The sequence below is a fragment of the Acanthochromis polyacanthus genome, chromosome 7, assembly GCF_021347895.1.
Source record: "Acanthochromis polyacanthus isolate Apoly-LR-REF ecotype Palm Island chromosome 7, KAUST_Apoly_ChrSc, whole genome shotgun sequence".
In the NCBI taxonomy this organism is placed as follows: domain Eukaryota; kingdom Metazoa; phylum Chordata; class Actinopteri; family Pomacentridae; genus Acanthochromis; species Acanthochromis polyacanthus.
The window spans coordinates 42,510,769-42,527,846 of NC_067119.1; the positions used below are offsets into that span (position 1 = coordinate 42,510,769).

The 17,078-nt window shown below is 43.6% G+C and overlaps 1 protein-coding gene across 3 annotated transcripts; it reads left to right on the forward strand.

Moving 5' to 3' along the window:
* Positions 1–269: 269 nt before the first annotated feature.
* On the forward strand, positions 270–12,573 carry hdr (hematopoietic death receptor). 3 transcript variants are annotated; one of them, XM_022208899.2, is made up of 10 exons: positions 270–413; positions 3,459–3,615; positions 4,490–4,618; positions 4,732–4,843; positions 4,991–5,082; positions 5,284–5,376; positions 8,646–8,680; positions 8,802–9,053; positions 10,861–10,897; positions 11,013–12,573. In XM_022208899.2, exons 1-10 carry the CDS (start codon positions 390–392, stop codon positions 11,300–11,302), a joined length of 1,221 nt encoding a protein of 406 aa, XP_022064591.1. In that variant the 5' UTR covers positions 270–389; the 3' UTR covers positions 11,303–12,573. The 3 variants fall into 3 exon arrangements, with proteins under 3 accessions (XP_022064591.1, XP_022064594.1, XP_022064592.1); XM_022208902.2 differs by having other exon boundaries at positions 8,802–8,891; XM_022208900.2 differs by having other exon boundaries at positions 3,462–3,615.
* Positions 12,574–17,078: the final 4,505 nt, after the last annotated feature.

Genomic DNA, 17,078 nt, shown 5'->3' on the forward strand with positions numbered 1-17,078 from the left:
TGAGTCTCGATTTAGATCCTTTCAGAGAGCTGTAGACAGTAAATAAGGGCTTTAATTCTATATTTAAGTGAAGAGGGATCAAGGGGATGTGATTTCTCTTCTTGCTGATACTCAGTATCAGCAGTTTGTAAGTATATCTTCTACTAACTACACTGTGCAGAGGAAGGCCTCAGGTCACCTCACACGCTGCAGGAGTCTCTGTGTGCTGATTGGCTGCTCGATCTGTGCTGGCCCCGCCCACCGCTCATGTGATCAGTCCACACCTGAGCTCCAATTTAGCCAGACGCTCAGAGACGTCAGTCTGCCGCAAACTGCTGTTAAAACGCGCATAAAGAGTGCAGTGGGATGAGTTCCTGTCAGTCGGAAGATTCTGGCGTTTCTTCTGAAAGATGAAGTTCTTCCTCCTTCACACGGTGAGTTGTGCTGTCCTCCAGATCACCACCGGCTGCTCACCGTTCAGGAGACAGACCGGGTTTCTGGCGCTCCTTCAGGAAAACGCGTTTCCTCAAAATCAGTAAATGAGAACCTGTTGTTGGTTTAGGCCGTTTAAAGCTCTCGATGTGGAAGTGGATGTCTGAGCAGGGTCTGAATTAAGTTTAGCAGCAGGTCTGACCCCGGTCAGCGGGTCTGGAGGTGAACAGGACAGTTTTTGGTGTCTCTAAACGGAATGTCGCGCTTGTGTGTCAGAGTCCATGTAGCTGTCTGAAAGAGGTGCCAGATTCCTGAAGGCTTCACAGACTATCACTAACCCATTCACCGAAGCTCCGAGTCCAGCCAACACCCGGCTGCTGGGTCCATGTCTGCTCAGTAAATTAAAACAGAACAGTGTCCCTGCTCTGTGTAGGAATGTGCTCATGTCATTTCTCTCTGACGGTGTCTGCTTATGTGAGTAATATTTAACTCCGTGAACTGTGTTCAGGGTGGTGTGATTCCGGTTGTTCCAAAAAAAAAAAACCTGCTGGGTTTTATCTCCTGAATGAATGAATGTATGGCTGAATGACGGAGGAAGCAACACTTAACCCTGTAAGACCCAAATGTAGAGAAGAAAACTTAAAAACTGAATATATATGTATTAAAATTTGTGCTCATATATATATATATATATATATATATATATATGTGTGTGTGTGTGTGTGAGCACAAATTTTAAAAATAGAAATAATAGATAAAAAATAAATATATACATATAGATAAACCCAAAAATAAAGGAAGAAAAATATGTATTAGCCTAAATATAGAAGAAAAAAATAACCAAAAAATACACTTGCACATATATAAACAATAATGAAAAAATTGAAGTGATGTGTTTTTGAACAGGGGGTTTTACAGAGATAGAAGAACTTAAATTCATGTTTTCTGTTCCTGTCATCAGCTGATTTGAAGCAAACATTCAGGACATGGGGGTTAAACAATGTTCCATTATTTAAATAAGTGTGTGTGTGTGTGTGTGTGTGTGTGGGGACATGTCTCCACGTGTGATCTCCTGTGTGTGTGTGCTGTTGGGACATGCTGTGTGGACTGTAATCTGTTATTTCCTTATTTGGTGCTTCCTCCCACCTGAGCAGGTATTGACTGTATTTGGTAATATTTGTGCATCCAGTGACACTGTTTAGTGTGAGTTTAGAACTTCACCATCTGACCAGAATACTTCCTCCATGGTGTGTAACCACCTGAACATGGACTCTGACCGTCTGAAGGAAATCCCCTCACCTCATCAGCTCGGTGTTTGTCTCAAGTGTTTCTTTCAATAATGAGGCACGGCCTTGTGGATTGTTGCGTTATCTAAATCATATTGCCATTAAACAAAGAAGCCTTCATCTTTTCTATTCTTCAGAGTGTTATAAGTGTTCCTTTGAACAGCAGCAGTTTCCTGAGCTGAGCCAAACAGTTTACATAGGATTTGTTGCTGGTTGTCACTTCAACAAATAAAAGGTTTCAGATGAAGAAGCTCAGTGTCTGCTACGTTAATAGAACATTAACTTCTAAATAATGAAAGCTGTTCTACACTGATGTGCAAAAGTTTGGGCTCACTGACAAATGTCCTTATTTTTAAAAGAAAATCTTTTTTTTTTCAGTGAAGATGGCATTAAATAATTAAACAATAACTTTTTGAACTTGAGCAACTTTAATTCATTTAGAGCAACTTTAGCTAATGTAGAGCAACTTTAACTCACTTTAGAGTGACTTTAATTCATTTAGAAAAATTTTGATTCATTTAGAGCAACTTTAAATAATGTGGAGCAACTTTAGCTAATACAGAGCAACTTTAACTACTTTAGAGCAACTTTAATAAATATAGAGCAACCTTAACTCATTTTAGAGTAACTTTATCTTCTAATATCAACTTTATCTAAAATAGAGCAACTTTAATTCGTATAAACTACCGTTCAGAAATGTGGGATCACTTAGAAATGTCTTTATTGTTGAAAGAAAAGCATTTTTTTTTTCAATGAAGATAACACTAAATGAATGATAAATCCAGTGTAGACATAGTTAATGTGGTAAATGACTATTGTAGCTGTAAACGTCTGGTTTTTAATGGAATATCTCCATAGGGGTACAGAGGAACATTTCCAGCAACCATCACTCCTGTGTTCTAATGCTACATTGTGTTAGCTAATGGTGCTGAAAGGCTCATTGATGGTTAGAAAACCCTTGAGCAGTTATGTTAGCGCATGGATAAAAGTGGAAAACATGGAATTGTCTGGATGAGCCCAGATTTCTGAACAGTAGTGTATCCAGGTGGTATTAAGCTCATATTCTCTCACTTTCCAAATTGTGTTCTCCAGAAATACTGATCCCAGCTGGACAAAGGTGTCAAATCACAACATCTGTCAAAGCAACAGCAATCTGGTTATTTTATTTTTTACTTATTGTTCTGCCCTCATTCAAATGCAGAGACTCAGAATTATAACAGAGCATCAATCCCATTTTAGAATCAGGAAGCAGACATCTATTTGTTCTGCCTAAATAATGCACCTAGAGATGCAACTGATGATTATTTTTATTGTCAGTTAGTCTGCCAATATTTTCTTGTGTAATCAATCATCTGATCTATAAAGTTCCCGATATTTGTTTATAGCTTATAAAGCAGAAAAAACAGCACATTTTATTTGCAAGAGCAGAAGTTCACATATTTAATTGTCTTGTTTCTTCAGTCTAGAATCACTGAAGAATCTCAAAACTGGCAGCAGCTCAGTTCTCCAGGAATTAGACACAGCCCTAGACTAAAAACATGTGTCGTATTTTACATTTTTGTTCTTCAGCTGGATCAATCTCCAAAGGTTTCAGATGCACAAATGTTCATTAAACCGCTTGACAAAGAAAGAACACTTTCAGGTCAGCTGGAGACTCAGACAGTACTGCTGCTGCTTCTCATGTAGCCAGGAGCTCCGCTGTCTAAGGCAAATTTCCTGAATGGGACGATCCATCTGTGACTGCCCTCCTCTGTTCTCCAGCAGGTTCTTTTTCTATCAGTCTGGTTCTCCAGACCCACGGGGGCAGATCCACGGTCTGGTCTTGGTCTGGAGGACAGCAGGACGCAGCGGGACGTCTCCTGCAGAGAACACCTGGAGTACAAGGATGGAAACATCTGCTGTTTAAACTGTCCAGCTGGTAAGACACACGGAGCCACACTTTATCTGCTCCGCTGAGACCGAAGCTCTGATCCGCCCCAGATCCACATGAAGCCCTCTGAGTGTTTATTTAGAGCAGGAGAGTCAAACTCATCTTACCCAGGTTCCACATTCAGCCTAATTTAATCTCAGACGGACCCACCAGTAAAATCCCAGCATGATGCCTTGTGCATAAGCAACAACCCAAAATGTTTCCATTGTTTTAGTGCAAAAAAGAACATTCTGAAATCATTCATATTTAAGGAATTCTCTTTTCCAAAACATCATGAACAACCTGAAATTTCTTCAGAAAATAAGTTCAATTTCAAAAACATTCAGCCTCAGTTTATCATTTCCAGATCCCAAAAGCACCAAACATCCATTCTCAGGTATCTGGAACTACTTTATGTTTAAAACAAAGTCAGACAAAATATTATAAAAACAAGATGCAAATGAGACAAAACACAACAAATAAATGGAAACACAAAATGACAAACAAGACAGAAAACACAAACGAGACGAGAAGGAAACTACACCGACAAAAACATGAGACAAACGAGAAAAGTTAGTCAAAAAGATATTACAAATACAAGACACAAAAGAACAATAAACAATCTAGTATTTTACTTTATGATCAAACAACGTGTCATGGTCTAGAAATGATTCTAAATTTATAGTTTTACTAATTTACAATCTGCAGTTAATGTCTTCTCTGTAATTTTTACACTTTGAGGACCGGATTGGACCCTCTGGAGGACCACTTTTGGCCCACGGGCCTCATGTTGGACACCCTGCTTTAGAGTGACATGTTTAGCTGAAGGATCAGTGAAGTCGGTGTCTAAGGAGTCTGTGTGTGTTTCCTGTGTGTGTGTTAGGTACGTATGTGAAATCTCCGTGCACCGCAGCAGGAATGAAGGGGAAGTGTGAGGAGTGTGACTACGGGACGTTCATCGAGCACGCCAACGGCCTCAAACAGTGCTTCAAGTGCACACGGTGCCGCTCAGGTGACTCTGTTTGACAGCTTTCCACTGCAGAAGAAAATCAGTATTCAACCTTTTCATGGTGCTCAGAGCATAAATTCAGACTGAACAAGGTCGTCTTCATGTTTGTTTCTCAGATCAGGAAGTGGTACGGCCGTGTACACACACTCAGGACACAGAATGCCAGTGCAGACCTGGGAGGTTCTGTCATCCTGACCAGGCATGTGAAGTCTGCAAGAAGTGTTCAAGGTGAGTGTATGCAAGCCCACCTGAGGACCCGTCATTCATTCTGAGGGAGTGGTGGGAGACGGCTCCTGTTTTAGACCGTTTCTGACGGCCTCGCTCACTGGAATTCATTCATGCTTTTCATTAGTCTCTTTCCTGCCTCTAAACTAGGTGTGAAAAGGATGAAGAACTGGTGAGGAACTGCACTCCTACCAGCAACACAGAGTGCAAGAAAACCCAGCACAAACCCAGCTCTGCTTTAGGTACAGAACTCTGAAACCTGTGGATGAGCTGCATGTTTCAGCCTTAAATGCAGTGTGAAGCTGCAGCAGGCTGCACGTTAAAGCAGAGACGGTCCTGTAGGGAGAGTCACTTAAACTGTAAACGCTTCCCACTGATAATCATGTTTTCTGTGTAACATGGAGCTGATGGCTGACCGTCATGTTTGTCTTATTTTCCACTAGGAGCTTGGGGGATTGTGCTCATCGTCCTGTCTGTTGCTGTGTTAGTGTTCGGCACGTTATTTGCTGTATACATCTGGAGACGTAGAAGAGCAGGTAGGTGGAAATGACAAACTAAACCCAGCATCTTGTCAAATGCACAAAGGCTCAGAAAATACATTCCAGAGCTTTATTACCAGTAATGTAGAAATGGAAAGAAGTGTCAGGAAGTGTGATCAACATTTAAAGCAATCTCTTTAAGATTTCTGCGTTTATCTGTAACTGTAGGTTGCACATTAAGACCTGATAACGGATGTGGTTTTATTAAAGGATATGATGGTAGAACACAACACTTGGAGCTGCTGTGTGACTTAAGAGGCTCACATTCAGAGACTTGAGTCCAGAGACCCTGGGTCATAGCTGCTCACCTTCCAGGATGAATCCAGCCTCGTCTCCTTTACCAGCTCCATAGATGACAGACTGAGGAATACAGGAAGTTCGTGCTGCCGCTCTGACCACAGCCCAGATCGTAGATGTGTTCACTGCTTCTGATTTCTGTTTGAGGACCAGTGACCCTCATGTTGACCCTCAGCTAGCTAAACACCCTGCAGCTGTACACACACTGAATCTGAACTACATAGCAGCTAGTCTTTGTTTGTTCATGGATTTATTGTCTACCTGAATAATTCCCAAACCTAGAAATATCTGTGAGTACATATGATGAAGTAAAGTCATCCCAACTTTCAGTTTAAACTGAGGACTGTTTAGCATTAATGACCTGAAAAATGACTTTCACTTCTAATTAATGCATCAAAGTATTTCAGCTCAGTTCTGTTTTAAACACTGCAGCAGGACTGAAGCACCTAAAACCACAGCATTTTCTATTACGAGGCTTCATATCTGCAGTAAAACGCCTCTCGTGTGCTTGTTGCTGCTTTGACAGGTGTTTGTTTCATGTGGTGCAGGACTTCCATCGTGTTATTTGTTTTTTTGTACCAGTAATGGATGCTCTCAGGTGATACTGAATCACCTGACGTTGTTTTTTGCTTCCAGAGCTGGTGCGTCTTCATACATCCTTGAAGCTCCAGCTGTCATTAGATGAGGCTTACAGGACTAGCATGGTTTAGCTCAACAAACAAGAGTTTTCCACACACTTTCCCTTTAAAATATGTCCTTTATTATCTACCACTGGTTCTGATTAGAGCAGAAACAAGCTCTGCATGGAGATGAAGAGGTGGTGGTGGTTCATCGGGTTTGTTTCTGACACACATGGCATCGCTCCTCACGTTTACTGGCATGCTGCCTGTTTCATAGAAGTATGGGCACAAAGCTGCTGAACTGGATGGACTAGTGGCATGTATGACGTGAAGCGTGAGTGGATGAGCTCACAGCAGCAGGTGGAGGCAGTAAACTACAGACAAAGCAGACAGAGGTGTGTTTGCCTGTAATTATCAGGGAGGCTCACATTGACCTGTTAAAGTGCAGTCTGTCTGGGCGTGTGTCGCCGTCACTCACCTAGAAGGTTTCCTGCTGTTGGTAAAGGTAATGCCAAGCGTTCCCACCTGGACTGAGATGTGGAACGATGCCTATCCCAGAAGCTGCTGCCCAGATGGGCACCGTGTTGGTCAGGTTTGCTTCTGACTGACTCTGCTGATGAACATTGGAGCTCACAAACATGACTCATTAGATCACACAGAATGGCTGCTCGTACGGATACAGTAGGTACAGAAAGTATTCAGACCCCTTGAAATGTTTCACTCTGTGTCATTGCAGCCATTTGCCAAAATCAAAAAAGTTCATTTTATTTCTCATTAATGTACACTCGGCACCCCAACTTGGCAGAAAAAAACAGAAATGTAGATTTTTTTTTGCAAATGTATTTAAAAATAAAAACTGAAATATCACATGGTCAGAAGTATTCAGACCCTGTGCTCAGTATTGAGTAGAAGCTCCTTTTCAGCTCGTACAGCCATGAGTCTTCTTGGGAATGACACAACAAGTTTTTCACACCTGGATTTGGGGATCCTCTGCCATTCTTCTTGCAGATCCTCTCCAGTTCTGTCAGGTTGGATGGTGAACGTTGGTGGACAGACATTCTGAGGTCTCTCCAGAGATGCTCAATTGGGTTTAGGTCAGGGCTCTGGCTGGGCCAGTCAAGAACGGTCACAGAGTTGTTGTGAAGCCACTCCTTTGTTATTTTAGCTGTGTGCTTAGGGTCATTGTCCTGTTGAAAGGTGAACCTTCGGCCCAGTCTGAGGTCCTGAGCACTCTGGAAGAGGTTTTCCTCCAGGATATCTCTGTACTTGGCCGCATTCATCCTTCCTTCAATTGCAACCAGTCGTCCTGTCCCTGCAGCTGAAAAACACCCCCCCACAACATGATGCTCCCACCACCATGTTTCACTGTAGGGATTGTATTGGGCAGGTGATGAGCAGTGCCTGCTTTTCTCCACACATACCGCTTAGAATTAACACCAAAAAGTTCAATCTTGGTCTCATCAGACCAGAGAATCTTATTTCTCATAGTCTGGGAGTCCTTCATGTGTTTTTTGGCAAACTCTATGCTTTCATGTGTCTTTCACTGAGGAGAGGCTTCCGTCGGACCACTCTGCCATAAAGCCCCGACTGGTGGAGGGCTGCAGTGATAGTTGACTTTGTGGAACTTTCTCCTATCTCCCGACTGCATCTCTGGAGCTCAGCCACAGTGATCTTTGGCTTCTTCTTTACCTCTCTCACCAAGGCTCTTCTCCCACCATTGCTCAGTTTGGCTGGACGGCCAGGTCTAGGAAGAGTTGTGGTCGTCCCAAACTTCTTCCATTGGAGGATTATGGAGGCCACTGTGCTCTGAGGAACCTTGAGTGCTGCAGAAATTCTTTTGTGTCCTTGTCCAGATCTGTGCCTTGCCACAATTCTGTCTCTGAGCTCCTTGGGCAGTTCCTTCCACCTCATGATTCTCATTTGCTCTGACATGCACTGTGAGCTGTAAGGTCTTATATAGACAGGTGTGTGCCTTTCCTAATCAAGTCCAATCAGTTTAATTAAACACAGCTGGACTCCAATAAAGAAGCAGAACCATCTGGAGGAGGATCAGAAGAAATGGACAGCATGTGAGTCAAATATGAATGTCTCTGCAAAGGGTCTGAATACTTCTGATCATGTGATATTTCAGTTTTTATTTTTTAATAAATTTGCAAAAATTTCTACATTTGTTTTTTCTGTTAAGATGGGATGCTGAGTGTACATTAATGAGAAATAAAATGAACTTTTTTGATTTTGGCAAATGGCTGCAATGACACAGAGTGAAACATTTCAAGGGGTCTGAATACTTTCCGTACCCACTGTATATGATTAAAGTTGTATAATCCTCTGTTCACATCCTTTCTTTAGAATCTCAGAGACCTGATGGGATAAAAACTGATCCGGTGAGTTATTTATATTTCTGGCTTTACTTTAATGGAAGCTCATTGTGACTGATGGAAATTCATCAGTGACAGTAAGATGAATGCCTGCTTGTTGGATCTGAAGGACGTCTGTGTGTTTCAGCATTACACCGACATCCATCCCCCTGAGGAGAACAGGGACGGAGAAACCCAAAGGCCAAGCGGCACCAATCTGATCCTGTCCCGACCACTGGTGAGAGTCAAATCTCCAGCCGGTGTGGAGGATGAGCGTAAAATGCTGTGTGAAAGCCTCAGCAGCTCAGCCAGCAACTCCCAGCACAGTCTAACCGGCCTCACCTCCCCTGGCTTCGCTCCCCGAGCCAGCCCCGAGACCCTCCGGCAGCAAGACAGGAGGGTGAGGTCCTCATCTCCGCCCTGCTTCCGTCCTCATCTCCGTCCTGCTTTGCTTCCGTCCTCATCTCCGCCCTGCTTTGCTTCCGTCCTCATCTCCGCCCTGCTTTGCTTCCGTCCTCATCTCCGTCCTGCTTTGCTTCCGTCCTCATCTCCGCCCTGCTTTGCTTCCGTCCTCATCTCCGTCCTGCTTTGCTTCCGTCCTCATCTCCGTCCTGCTTTGCTTCCGTCCTCATCTCCGCCCTGCTTTGCTTCCGTCCTCATCTCCGCCCTGCTTTGCTTCCGTCCTCATCTCCGCCCTGCTTTGCTTCCGTCCTCATCTCCGCCCTGCTTTGCTTCCGTCCTCATCTCCGCCCTGCTTTGCTTCCGTCCTCATCTCCGCCCTGCTTTGCTTCCGTCCTCATCTCCGTCCTGCTTTGCTTCCGTCCTCATCTCCGCCCTGCTTTGCTTCCGTCCTCATCTCCGTCCTGCTTTGCTTCCGTCCTCATCTCCGTCCTGCTTTGCTTCCGTCCTCATCTCCGCCCTGCTTTGCTTCCGTCCTCATCTCCGCCCTGCTTTGCTTCCGTCCTCATCTCCGCCCTGCTTTGCTTCCGTCCTCATCTCCGCCCTGCTTTGCTTCCGTCCTCATCTCCGCCCTGCTTTGCTTCCGTCCTCATCTCCGTCCTGCTTTGCTTCCGTCCTCATCTCCGCCCTGCTTTGCTTCCGTCCTCATCTCCGCCCTGCTTTGCTTCCGTCCTCATCTCCGCCCTGCTTTGCTTCCGTCTTCATCTCCGTCCTGCTTTGCTTCCGTCCTCCTCTCCGCCCTGCTTTGCTTCCGTCCTCCTCTCCGCCCTGCTTTGCTTCCGTCCTCCTCTCCGCCCTGCTTTGCTTCCGTCCTCCTCTCCGCCCTGCTTTGCTTCCGTCCTCCTCTCCGCCCTGCTTTGCTTCCGTCCTCCTCTCCGCCCTGCTTTGCTTCCGTCCTCCTCTCCGCCCTGCTTTGCTTCCGTCCTCCTCTCCGCCCTGCTTTGCTTCCGTCCTCCTCTCCGCCCTGCTTTGCTTCCGTCCTCATCTCCGCCCTGCTTTGCTTCCGTCTTCATCTCCACCCTGCTTCCATCCTTCCAGTCCTGTTGCTCTTACTCTCAGCTGCTTCTTCCTTGTTTGTTCTGCTGAGGAACGCTTTGCTTCCTGAACTCCTCAGCTGTGTGATTCCACTCATCTGACTGGTCCTGTTCTCCACTTTTCTCCCGTTGGTCTTACATGAAGTGCAGGGATTATGTTCTGTACAGCTGCCTTGGTAAAACACCTCCAGAGCATTTTTATACTACACCAGGATCAAATTTCATTTCTGAACATTTCTCAGGGGTTCAGATTTGCAGCAGCATGGGTTCTCGTGCTGTAGTTCTGGACCTGTCCCCGAGACTCTGATGATTTAGTCGTAGATCTGTTACCTCTAAACAGAGTCATGTCCTCAGCACTAAACAGGTCTGGTAGAAGTCAGACACTCAGCTGCAGAAAATGATGCATTGTCTGTTTGATTTAGATTATTAATCAGTGTCAACCTAACTGTGGCTGGTTGTGTGGTCAGAGCTGTGATGATATTAATGGAAACAGAAGTTATTTCCGCTACTGCAGCTGGATAACACAGAATGCTGCTTATCACAGCTGGAATATCACATGTTACTTCCGTCCACACACAACGAACATGCATCGCTGCACTTTGAGAAATCCATCTGTCAAACCAACTTCAGCTCACTGCCCAGCCAAGAGAAGACATTTACACAACTAGCAATGTAAAGAGTCTAATATGCTTGTTTTTTCTTTTTGTGATTTAGGAAGAAGAGCAGTTTCCCAAGCTTGTTCCTGTGAATGGTAAAGTGTTTTTATTTCCACCTGACTGAGTCCATCCATCCAGCTCTTCTAAATATTCACAGTAACTGTTAGACTACAAAGATGACCAGATTGAACTGAAAGTCTTGGTTTGCAGGTGAAGAGTCTCTGAGGAAGTGCTTTGAGTACTTTGAAGACGTAGACGTGGACCAACACAAGAGGTTCTTCCGTAACCTCGGGATTAACGACAACGTGATCAAAAGCAAAGAGCACCTCCTTTATGAGGACAGGATTCATGAGCTGCTGAACATCTGGATAGAGAGAGTGGGCAGAGAAGCCAGCTTAAACGATCTGCTGAGAGTTTTGCTGGACATGAGTCAGAGGCGAACAGCTGAGAAGGTCAAGGAGAACGCTATTCATCATGGTCATTACTTTTGCGAGTGTTAATGAGGGTGGAGTCGTTGGAGTCCTTTTGAAAACATGTTGTCTGATGAATAACTGGAGGTTCTGGTTGTTGAAGGCTACTGGTTAGAGTAGCGCTGCCCATGAAGACCATCTAAAGTGCTCTTTGGGCATGAAAACCAGCACATGTGGTTTCCATGCATCCTGTTTGGGTTTCTTTTCATCAGCACCTCACAATGCTACCACACATGGTGGTCTTTGGTTAGAGGCTGTTCTGCCAAAGAAAAGAGTTTTCATGAGAGGAACCACTAGTAGGGCTGTCTCATGAAGAAGGTCCTCAAACCCTCTTCTATGTCCTGTACCAGCTGGAGGACAGCTGAGGACTATATGAGTAGTTGATCTATTCTGCCCTGAAAAAGCCCCTCCTACACCCAGACAGTGTTTGTGCTGCTGTTCCAGTAGGGTGGTGTTGCTGTACAGCTAAGATGGAGAAACGGGCTGCTGTTAAGTCTGATTTGCTTGATTACATCCTTCTTCTCTCACGCTCCAGAATGACAGCTTCACTGTCTTCTGTGTGGAACTGATTCGTTCTTTTGAGCTACTTGGAGAGCTGTGGAATAGTGTTTGCTCTACCTGATGTACAGAAGAAGATTTTTACTTTTCACTCTGGATCCCTACACAGGATCATTGTTTCAGTGACTGTTTTCAGACCATACTGACAACCATGTTCCTTCAGATATATTTATTCAAATTGAACTCAGGAATTAACGCCTTAATGGTCGCACTGATTACCAAGCATCCAGGCGTGAATATTTATCAAAGGGATCAGTATGATAAGTCTATGAAGTTATATCAGAGAGCTAACAGTAATTTATTTAAATCAGGTGTTGTCTGCCTGACTTTTGTTTCCATGTTGGTCTGCGTGTTCTCCTGAGCTCAGCCTGATCAACAGAGATGTAGATTTTTTTTTTTTTAGCTGTATATTTATTGTTTTAATCTCCTGGGTGCATTCTAATTCTAGTTTCTTGTTACACTTCTGTCAGAATGTGATCATAGCAGCCACACCTTGGAGATGAACCAACCACACACTTCTCTGCTTCACAAATGGATTAACACGATGTTACATAGTGCCTGTTTTTAAACCTTTCTTTAACATGTTTTATCTTTTGCTTTCTGTCTAGTCCAGGTGCTGTAATGTTTGCCAGGCTGTCGCTTTATTTTGGTCGTTTTTCTCAGCAGAAGCTAAAATACAGTAGACCATAATAATCCACCCTGTGTGAACTTGCATATGCCAATAAAACCAAACACTGCATTCATGTTTTGTTTTTCTTCCTGTTTTTCAGTGGCATTACCCCAGTATGTATCGGTACTGGAGCAGGAGTAAAGTATATGTGGAAAACTTTGTGTACTGATGTGAAATTCCTTGAATATGGTTTAATTTCGCTGAAGTTCGGTCTGTCTGTGTACCAGACCACACTCTTCTTGCTGGACTATGAACCACAACAGACAAAAATGTAGGAATTGCTGAAGTCCTTTTTATGTGTTGGATGTTCCTGATTAACCGTCCTGTTGTCCTCATTTACAGGCACCAAAAATATGGTTTCCTTGTCTGAAAAAAATTCCCCCAATTTCTGAAAATTTGCAAAACCTTCAAGAAGAAAATTAAAACCATTCCTTAAAAATGTTATGTAAAAAAATTGGCAAGAAAATATTTGGTTTGTTTTGAGTAAAAATCATTTTAAAAAATCCTAAAACTATCTAAAGTGATTACATATTTATCAGTGAAGCTTCTAATATTTTCTTATTGATTTTTTTTTTCCACCAAAAAATGTTCAAAGATTTCCCGAAAATATATATTTTTCTCCACATTTTCAAACTTTAAAGCATGTTTTTACTTAAAAAACTTTAACACGGAGGTTAATCATAGGACATATTCTAATAGTCTGAGATACTGGATGTGAAAAACTGGATAAAAAGTAAAAATCTTGAAATATTCAATGTTTAGTGAAAACAGCCCACTGAACGGTATTTAAATGTGTTGCATGTACCTGTAGGTGGAGCAGATAAACTCCATTATGTATTTGGAAAAACAAGTGCACTATGCCCTTATGCCATTTTTCCTGTGTGTTACATGAAATATACCAAATACATCAAGAAAAGTGCCGTCAAAGCTAGTTTACTTAAACTTCACATACAAGCACACACACTAAATATTGTACACAACATCATATGGCAATAAACAACCCAAATGTAACAAGAAGTTTTACCAAACTTGGACCGCCCGGCGACAACGATGACCCTTGTGACCTTGAAAATGAGGTAACGGTCACCAAATGCAAACTTGACCTGTGTCTTATTATGGTACATCTGTGTACCAAATATGGTGAGGCTACATCAATATTTTATCGAGTTATCGCACGGAAACCAAATTGTTACAAACGAGCAAGCAAGACCATGCAGGTGAAAACAATACCTTCCGGAAAACGCAGTTTTGCCGGGCGGTAATAAAACTGAGTCCCTAAAAACAGTGGGTGATCACTTTTATCCGTTTAAAAAAAATCCATCACAACTAAACAAATTCAAAACAATGGACAGTTTTTTCTGGAATTATTTTTGAAACCGTTTTGGATCCTTACCCCAGACCAAAACCCTCTTATATCTGATAAGAGCCTAACCTGTGTACAGCCTCTTCAACTGTGGCTGTTGCACAACACACAATACCAAGGGGTATTTTTGTATTACTAATAACATAATAATAAAAAACATAAATATTCCTTAAAATTCAGATTTTTAATTTAGCAACAAACCAAGCAGGAGCCCATTGATGGCTCCAGTGACTTTGGTGACTGTACAGTGTGTAAGGTGAAAGTAGAGGTGGCAAAGGCCAAACAAGGGGCTTATGATGACTTGTATGCTAGGTTGGACAGTAAGGAGGGAGAGACTGATCTGTACAGGTTGGCAAGGCAGAGAGACAGAGATGGGAAGGACGTGCAGCAGGTTAGGGTGATAAAGGATAAGGATGGAAGTGTGTTGACAGGTGCCAATAGTGTGATGGGAAGATGGAAAGAGTACTTTGAAGAGTTGATGAAAGAGGAAAATGAGAGAGAAAGAAGAGTAGAAGAGGTGACTGTTGTGGAGCAGGAAGTAGCAAAGATTAGTAAGGATGAAGTGAGGAGGGCATTGAAGAGGATGAAGAGTGGAAAGGCACTTGGTCCTGATGATATACCTGTGGAGGTATGGAAGTGTCTCAGAGAGGTAGCAGTAGAGTTTCTGACTGGGTTGTTCAACAGGATCTTAGATAGTGAGAAGATGCCCGAGGAATGGAGGAGACGTGTGCTGGTGCCCATCTTTAAGAACAAGGGAGATGTGCAGAGTTGTGGCAACTACAGAGGAATAAAGCTGATGAGCCACACGATGAAGCTATGGGAAAGAGTAGCTGAAGCTAGACTAAGGGCAGAGGTGAACATCTGTGAGCAGCAGTATGGTTTCATGCCAAGAAAGAGTACAACAGATGCAATATTTGCTTTGAGGATGTTGATAGAGAAGTACAGAGAAGGTCAGAAGGAGCTGCATTGTGTCTTTGTAGATCTGGAGAAAGCTTCTGACAGGGTGCCCAGAGAGGAACTGGGGTTTTGTATGAGGAAGTCTGGAGTGGCAGAGAAGTATGTTAGAGTGGTGCAGGACATGTATGAGGACTGTAAGACAGTGGTGAGGTGTGCTGTAGGAGTAACAGAGGAGTTCAAGGTGGAGGTGGGAGTACATCAGGGATCAGCTCTGAGCCCCTTCTTGTTTGCTATGGTGATGGACAGGATGACAGACGAGGTTAGACAGGAGTCTCCATGGACTATGATGTTTGCAGATGACATTGTGATCTGTAGTGAGAGCAGGGAGCAGGTGGAGGAGAAGCTAGAGGCGTGGAGGTTTGCCCTGGAAAGGAGAGGAATGAAGGTTAGCCGCAGCAAGACGGAGTATCTGTGTGTGAATGAGAGGGACCCAAGTGGAAGAGTGAGGTTACAGGGAGAAGAGATCAAGAAGGTGGAGGATTTTAAGTACTTAGGGTCAACAGTCCAGAGCAATGGAGAGTGTGGAAAAGAGGTGAAGAAGCGTGTACAGGCAGGCTGGAACGGCTGGAGAAAAGTGTCAGGTGTGATGTGTGATAGAAGAGTTTCAGCTAAAATGAAAGGAAAGGTTTACAAAACTGTGGTGAGACCAGCCATGTTGTTTGGTCTGGAGACAGTGTCCCTGAGGGAAAGACAGGAGGCAGAGCTGGAGGTAGCAGAACTGAAGATGCTGAGGTTCTCTTTGGGAGTGACCAGGATGGATAGGATCAGGAATGAGGACATCAGAGGGACAGCACATGTTAGAGGCTTTGGAGATAAAGTCAGAGAGGCCAGACTGAGATGGTTCAGACATGTCCAGAGGAGAGAGAGTGAATATATTGGTAGAAGGATGCTGAGTTTCCCACTGCCAAGCAGGAGGCCTAGAGGAAGACCAAAGAGGAGGTTTATGGATGTGGTTAAAGAGGACATGAAGGTAGTTGGTGTGAGAGAAGAGGATGCAGCAGACAGGGTTAGATGGAGGCAATTGATTCACTGTGGCGACCCCTGAAGGGAAAAGCCAAAAGGAAAAGACAGTGTGTAAGAGTGAAGTTACAGAATTTTAATACTCATAAAATAATAATAAAAAACATAAAAAATCTTTAAAATTCTGATTTTTAATTTAGCAACAAACAAACAGTTAGCTATTGATGGCTCCAGTGATCTTGGTGGCTCTACAGTGTATCAGAGTGAAGTTATTGAATATTTGAGTCTCTTTTCGCTGTTGCAGCGGTTTTGCTATTTGCAGACGGTCTCTGTTCACTCGGTGCACCGCCAGCTGCTCATTGACGTCAATGTTATTCCTGCAGCTTGGAAGACAGCGACTTTTGATAAAACTGGCCTTGTAGCAAGGGCTAAAGACATTCTTATTTAAGTTTTAACGTGTTTCTGATTTGTTTATTTCAATGTTTTTGTAGCACTGAGATTTTATATGTAAAGTACATTATAAAGGTATTATTATCATTATTATTATTATTATTGGCACATTGTCTGGCTTACAACGATTTGAAAGAGGCATCGTTTATGTTTTGACAATGTATATCTCAGGAGTTATTGATGCTGGAAGTCCGAATCTGTGAATATCTTTCCAACTTTACCCAACTTGGTGTCTCGTGGGATCAGTCAGCAGAGTGGGCTTCTTTCTTTGAGAACTGTTCACGTCTGTACAAACTCCATGACAACCCATCAGACTCCTTCCTGCCATGCTAAACATTCTACAGAACTGCTGCACCGAGTTTCTTTAATTTGCTTTAGGAGTTGTTTAGCAGCTGGAGAGGAGAACACACCCAGAACCCAAACTAAAGACGCCTCTGTTCAGCTCCTTCAGCCCTGATGGTGATCAGCAGGTGGACATGGAGCGTCCCGCTGAGCTAGCACACATTAGCGACTCATGTAGATAGCTGAGGATGGGTGACTGCTCCTCTCCAGTGTACGTTTCCTACCTCTCACTGGTGCTGTAGCCAAAGCTAAACTGGCAAACATAAGCTCCCATCCCAGCATTAATCCGTCCTCACGGGCTGCTCTGACTTCCCTCGCCATCATGTCAGCAGTTTGCCGCCTCATTTTCTCCTTCATTCTTCATTCAGCCAGCCGAGCGGCTCGCTGTTCATTTCCTCTCACGACGACTGTCCGGTTCTCACATTAGCATTATGGATGCTGATGGGTCTGCCGTGTCCGTGGGTTCACATCCCGACACTCAGAGCCTTTAATAGAGGTGTCACAGA